The 7,156-nt window shown below is 48.3% G+C and overlaps 1 protein-coding gene across 1 annotated transcript; it reads right to left on the minus strand.

Annotated features, from left to right (window-relative positions):
* Positions 1–90: 90 nt before the first annotated feature.
* ATH1 (alpha,alpha-trehalase ATH1) lies at positions 91–3,327 on the minus strand (the record flags this gene model as incomplete). The annotated part of the gene is made up of 1 exon (XM_076686728.1): positions 91–3,327. The coding sequence occupies one exon, from the start codon at positions 3,325–3,327 to the stop codon at positions 91–93; it is 3,237 nt and encodes a 1,078-aa protein (XP_076539090.1).
* Positions 3,328–7,156: the final 3,829 nt, after the last annotated feature.

Raw genomic sequence — 7,156 nt, forward strand, 5'->3', positions numbered from 1 at the left:
CCTAGTACAAAAGAACGCAATTGCTATGCAAAAATATTGTTTGTTTGTTATATTTTAAATCATTAATTCGTATGTATGCTGCGTAATCTATTAGGTCAACGAGTTCAAAAGGTTGAATTCGGCGAGTCGTCCACCGTTCGTGTTGTTAAGGTAGGACCCTTCAATGGCAATCTGGACGAACCGGGATTGATACGTCGAATTGAGTGTAAGCATAGTTTCATTACCAGGAGTGAAGGTAATGATACTACTATTGGTGGCGTTACTCCACGGATGAGATAAAGAAACAGGGAAGTCGTTCACAATCCACTTAGTGTTGGACCCTCCTTGGGCCTGGGAAACGTTTGCGCCTTGCGAACCTTGGGGAATACCTATCGACACCTTCGTGGGTGGAATGTCGCCCCAAAGGAAGTAGGCAGCGTCGAATCTCTCCATCGCGCCAAGGTCTACAGTGATGACGGTCCTGGCCACAGAAAGAGGTTGCCAGTGGGTAGAGTTATCGCCATCATTGATTGCGAATGGAAAGTTACCAGAGACCCAGTCGTCCTCGGTTGACACAGGTTTGCACTGGGCCAAGTTGCCGAAATATGCAACCTGCATATCTGGTCGGTATGTGGGAATCTCCAAAGTCTCGTTCACCTGAAGCTGGTAGATGCCGGCCTTCGGGTTTCGGTCGCCAATCTGGACCGTCATGGGGCTTGAGCTATTGCGCAGGGTGGTTCCATTCTTGAGGGAGTACACAATATCGGGGCGTCGCGTAATAATGGTTGTGTCAAGCGTGATATTGACGTCAAACACGCCACCCTGGTACTTGAGGCCCTTGACAAGGTATCCGGGCGCAAGCTGTGGAGGCAGAGTCGGGTCTAGGTAGAAGACGTCCTGACGAGGACGGTACCCAGTGAATCCATGGGTGAACACCTGGAGGTACCCACCGTGGCCAGTAAGGAATGGGAAGGCCGGATTGGTACCGCCATTTAGGGCGGCGCTGTCAATCATCTGCTCCGAAAACTGGTAGAATGGCCGCCTCATGTAGGGCTGATTGGCAAAGTTCATAAAAGTGTAAGCGGAGCATCCCTCCGTAGTCAGCTGGGCTTCGTTTATGGCAAAGATTGCATAAGTCATGGCTGGGCCGTCTGGAGACTGGCGAAGTGCGTAGTAGTCCATGTTCCGTACTGCGCGTGCCTGGGGTTGGTCATACTCGAGGGGATAGGTCATCAGGACCACATCTGCCTGCTTGATCTCGGCGGTCCCGTTCATTCCGTCAAACTCCAGGGTCAGGTCAAGGTTAGCGTCTTCTGGAATATGCATGTTTTGCGACAATACCGTCCACTGGGGGTTGACATCTTGCCCCAGGATGAGCGATGCATTGGTCACCCACTTCATGAGCTGCTCAATTGCAGCATTGGTAAACGCACCATTGTCTATGTGGTTGGCGTACTCATCAGGATCCGTCATGTTATGGGTGGTGTACTGGTTAGACGTATTGGACTTTTGTACAAAATTAGTGAAGAAGTCTGCGGCGTGGCGAATGATGGGGTATCCAGTCTCACGCAGCCACTCGGTGTCATTAGTAGCGAGGAAGTAGTTCCAGTGCGCCAGGGCAATGTCAGTGTTAATGTGGTACTCATAGTCGACGCACGGACCGGTAGCAGTGCAATTTCCGAACCGCCCGCTAGTCCACGGGTACAGAGCACCCGACTGGTTGTATGATTGGGCGTTTCGAACTGCCTGGGCTGCTAGGCGATCGCGATAGTTGTTGATAGACCCGGCGTGGTTCGGATGCAGCGCTAGCAATCCGTGGAACATCCACAAATCGGCGTCCCAGAAGATGAGGCCAGCGTACGAATCCGAAGAGAGTCCACCCACGGTAACAGAGTTATCGCCGAACCCTGGGGCTTCCGAACCGTCCCGGACGTTAGCCAAAAGATGGAACAGAGTAGATCTAACCGAGAGCTGGACTTCCTCGTCTCCGGGGACAATGACATCAGCCTGGTCCCAGAGAGTGGCCCAGGCGCTATTGTGCTGCTGCATGAGGGTATCCCAGCCGTCTGAAGTAGCATTTAGTGTAGCCTGCTTTGCCGCGCCGAGAGGGTCTTCCGGAAACGCATCAGTCGAGGTCACTCCCACATACTTGATAACGGTGAACGTCTGCTTCTGTTGCAGCCTCAGAGGCATTTGCTGCGAAATAGTAGAAGCGTTAGTCGAAGCTAGAGTCGAGGCGTTTCGCGCAGTGAGATTGACAGCGCTGAAGTCCGAGAACCACAGCCGGCTGTACTCGTAAGCGGAAACATTTCGGATGCCAGTGGGCGTTACAGAAGTCCATATAGACGGCTCATAGTCCATCTCCGAGTCGAGAAAGGTCGTCCGCATCGAGCCGGCGCCATCGAGGATATCACTAATGTCAACTTCAGAGTCCTGGCCCGCAGTGATATCCAACCGCACAATACCAAGATTGGGTCGCGCTCGGTGGGTGACAATGGTGTAGTTGAGCTCGTAGGAAACGTTACCGGTAGGCTGCCAGGTGAGGTTAGTGTGGACTACGCCGTTCTTGAGCGAGAGAGCTTGGACAAACTGCGAAACCTCATCTGCTTCAGTCGAAGTGTTGTAGGCCTTGCCCAAAGCCAAGTCTCTCACCACGAGAGTTGACCAAACAGGCAGGGTAGAGATAATGCTTTCATGGCCCCGCTTGAGCAACTCGGGAAAGTTGGTCTTGGTCGTGTTCTTCTGCGAATCCCAGAACCCAGACACATAAGCGCCGGTAAACCTGGGGTTAAACTCGGGCCAGCCATTCAGTGGAATCGTACCGTTCTTGGGGTTCGTTTGATTGTAATCTAGAGTGAACCCGTGGCCCTGGACCGGCATCCGGATGCCAATGTACCCGTTCGCTGAGTATGCTTGGACAGCGAAGGTGTTATTCTGGTACTGGTCTGTGTAGAGCACCCAATTGGCCTCGTCGTAGAAGTTATGTTTATCATCCTCAGCCTGCACCCAATTTGAAGTCTGATTGTACTGCGACGGCGGCGGAGGAGCCGGTAGGAAGTCGAGCAACCCGCCATTGACGGTTGTCGAATTCTGCCCCGGTGACGATGAATTGGCGCTCGACAGTGGGGGGGACTGAGCCAATACAGTCCCCCCGAGCCACGCCAGCAGCGGGAACGTCAGCGTCTTCATGATGGATTCACTATTGGCGATTCTATGGTCGGTGTCGGTGGACTGGTCCTGGTACTGGTGGTAGTCGGTAGAACCTACCCTGGAGCTAGCAATGAAGACGAGGCATAGCGTATTTATGCCAATGGCACAGACAAAGGCTAGAGCCAGTTTAAGCTCCATGCGGCGCTAGTTCTATACTGTTCCCCGCTGGTACCTCGCTCAGGTTTTGATTCTCCCTGGCCAGAAACGTCGTCCCTTCGATGGGGGTGTCCAACCGTGATTGAGACCTAAATGCACGTATGACCCCGGCGATCCACCCACTTCCGGTCTCAGCGGCCCACTCTCTTTCCTGCCTGTAATGGAACCTTTTGGGAAATGATGTATCCCCACTGAGCGCCGCAGCTTTTACCGCAAGGGTTTAATGCTACGGCGGTCCCTTCGAAAAAATAAAAAAAATGACGTCGTCAATCTTGCTCTGCGATGACTTTAATCAAGGCCCCCCGGAAAACTCAATCAGAAAAGTCAATCTTGCGTTATAGGCTAAATTTGACATTTGAGTATTTCCATAGTTAAACCTTCCCCCGCAATCTTCTCCTAGCGCAAGGAGGACTGGAAAAGTTCCCTCGTCTGCCTTGTTTTGGTACCACAGTATTAGTAGTAGTGTTGTACCCTTCGACGATGAGAGAAATACCAGCTGAGAAAGATCTGGGAGTTCCAGTGTTTATTGGTCTCTGTTGAGGGCAACTGGGTTTCCGGAAGCGGGCGCTCACTGTCTTGCAAAGAAGACCGGAAAATCTATTCCACCAACGCCGTTTGCGAAAGTGGGGTCTCCGAAGGTTGAACGATTACGTAGCAACTTCGACACTTGCTTAGTTCGGCATTTAGATATTATATTCCTGCGTGTTCAAAGCTTGCTGTAGAGACTTTTGACGAAAGCGGCTCATGACTTGCCGCTTAGTCCGGCTGCAGGCTCCGGATGAGGTTCTCACCGCAATTGCCGTCATCGAGACTTCTTTTATGCTAGTGCGCAATTGGGCTGACAATTCTTTTTCTTTTGGAGATTTTGCTTCCGGACTGTTCGCGCTGAGGAGCGCCCTCCTACTTGGCGGCACATCTGTCTTACAGCCCGATATTCTCCACTCCGGCACTATGCCTAAGGGGTGCGGTGTCGGTAGGAGGGTTTGGCTGATCAGGTTCTATGGAATATTGTACTACAATAGTCGCAACACAAAATTGTGGGGTCGTCTAGTACCTCTAGAGAGTGCTGGTATATCTTGACTTGACCTGTAAAGTGATGCCATTGTGTGAATGAGAGTCCGACCGTAATGATTGAAACATGAACTTTTTTGAGTATGATACGGTAATATTATTTCGGATCTTGGTTATGAAATTATTTTGATCCGAACAATACGTTGTTTTTCGGAGCTTGGCCAATTGCGGCCAGACCTTATTGTAAGCCATGGTAATGGCCACAGAAATGTTCCGGTAGTTACCCGGTGAAACAAAGGTGAAGGTGCTAAAAATTTCCGTTTTTCAGGCTGAATTGGTCCCACAATAACACACTAGGCTACACATGGCACGTATAGGGCGCTATGTAAATAATTAGCCGTTTGCATGAATTTTCGATTCCTTGCCTTGGTAAGTGTACCAATAATAATGACGGCACAGTAGTATTCGCCTCATTTCGTTCAGCAATTTCAACAAGCTACATATGCCTCAATTAAATGCCGAAAGCATAGAATAGCACGTTCTTAGACCCCATTTCTATCGAGTAAGGAGCAGGTAGTTTTGAATCAGGGTAGAAAACGGATTGCTAGAACACATATTGAGTAACTGTTAATCTTTTGTCTCAATATATCTCTGCAAAAATTGAAGTCTCGCCATAGTGAACTGCCACTGCATAGTTAATACCTCGACAGTACTTTCAGTCCTTCGGTATCAATGATGGCTGCACTATATAAATGATAAAAAGATTGTAGTTTATAGCGAGAGACTACCGTGGTACCATATGTTCAGAGTATTATATGGGAAGTAATAGTAACGTATTGGTATGAGTATTGTTGGAAGCTAAATAGATCTAGACGATAGATTCCTATAATGGCTCCTGGGGGGAGGGGGGTGAATATCTTGAGTACAATGTTAGCAAGAACAACAGTATGAGTGTTGGACGGGCGAACAGGTAAACAGGAATATTAAGCAGTATGAGCATTAACACGTAAGTCAAGGACAGAGTGTACAACGATGTCCGAGTATCTCAGTAGGGGTATGGATCAGACTAGTAATGATAGACTGCAACAGGCGTTGGAAGTCAAAGGGACTGTAGTACTGTATGTGCATCGACTTCACATGTTTCAGCATGCAGTGATGAGACAGCCCCGGGATCCGGAGATATTACCACGACATAAGCCAATGGTAGGTTACATGCTGAAACATGTGAAGTCGGTGTACATTGTGCCTTCTACTTCCAACAACTATTCACTACCCTTGGAAACGATTGTAGAAAATCGTAGTCGTACCTTGGACATCTGTTGTGAGAGTGGTGAGTGAGCAGGATAATGGCCTGCTGATAGGAAACACTCGATCGATTAAGTCCGAGATGGAAATAGCGCAAGCACAGCTTATAACTACAAGCTGTGAGATGAAAAGTTTTCTTCCTCTTGATCTACACCTCTTTGTATTGTAATTTATAATAAGGGAGTGATCTGTGTCCAATCCTTGGAGATTGAAGATAAGCTAACAGATCATCCTCTTATTAGTGTGCCTGAAATGTCAACATCTGATGAGCGAAGATTACTCTCCGCATAGAAAGTGCGAGAGAAGCGACAGTAGCTACCTGCATATCATCCAATCAACTGCTACGTTGTTTTAGAACTGAATGAAAAAGAGTAAGGTCTGTGTATATATATGTTCAATTGCGAGAAAATTGAAGAAGCTAAAAGACCATCTCCTATTAGATATAAAGGTGTTGGAGGCTAAATAGATCTAGGCAATAGATTCCTATTATGGCTCCTGGGGGGTTGGGGTGTGAATACCTTGAGTACAGATGTTAGCAAGAACAACAATATCAATGTTGGACAGGCGAACAAGTACACAGGAATATCAAGTAGTAAGAAATAACACACGTAAGTCAGGGACAGAGCGCACAGCGATGTCCAAGGTTCTTAGTGGAGTTATGGATCAGACTAGTAATGATAGACTGCAGCAGGTTCACAGAAACGGTATATTGTATAAACTTACCTTGAGTACAGATGTTAGCAAGAACAACAATATCAATGTTGGACAGGCGAACAAGTACACAGGAATATCTAAGTAAAAGGTTAACAAACTGTAGGAAAGCAATAATGATAAAGCATACCAAGTAGTAAGAAATAACACACGTAAGTCAGGGACAGAGCGCACAGCGATGTCCAAGGTTCTTAGTAGAGTTATGGATCAGACTAGTAATGATAGACTGCAGCAGGTTCACAGAAACGGTGAAGAAAGGAAAAGAGAATGGGGGGTGGTGACTCTTTATAGGAGCCACTCAATTGACTGAGTATGATCGGATAGGATGATTCCGGGAAGTCTAGTGCCGAACCTGTAACCTACCAATGGTTATGGTCTTGGTAGTAACTCCAGTATCTCCGGGTTCCTGGTTTGTCTCATCATGATAAGCTGAGACATGTGAAGTCGATACACATTGTCCCTTTGACTTCCAACAGTCAGGGCCCGAATGGCTCCCCAGTGCCCTCCAGGAGGTTCACCACTCCTGGCCAAGGCGGACGCAGCAATGAGTAAGACTGCAACCCCGCCTACACCATGGGTGGCCGTACACCACCGGTGCCCGTAGAACCCCACACTGTATAAGAGATATAATAATAATAATAATTGTACGCGTATTTTTGCGACAAGGCGCTGCCGAAGTCATGTATGGTTGTTCCCAGCTTAGAGCGGAAATCCGCTGCCAATAGCAACTTGCACGTAAGTACTTTCTCCCCAGGAAAGTTCCCAATGAGGGCGCACTACAAAT

The sequence above is a fragment of the Trichomonascus vanleenenianus genome, assembly GCF_965637985.1.
Source record: "Trichomonascus vanleenenianus strain CLIB 3782 genome assembly, contig: TRVA0_042S, whole genome shotgun sequence".
Taxonomy (NCBI): Eukaryota; Fungi; Ascomycota; class Dipodascomycetes; order Dipodascales; family Trichomonascaceae; genus Blastobotrys; species Blastobotrys vanleenenianus.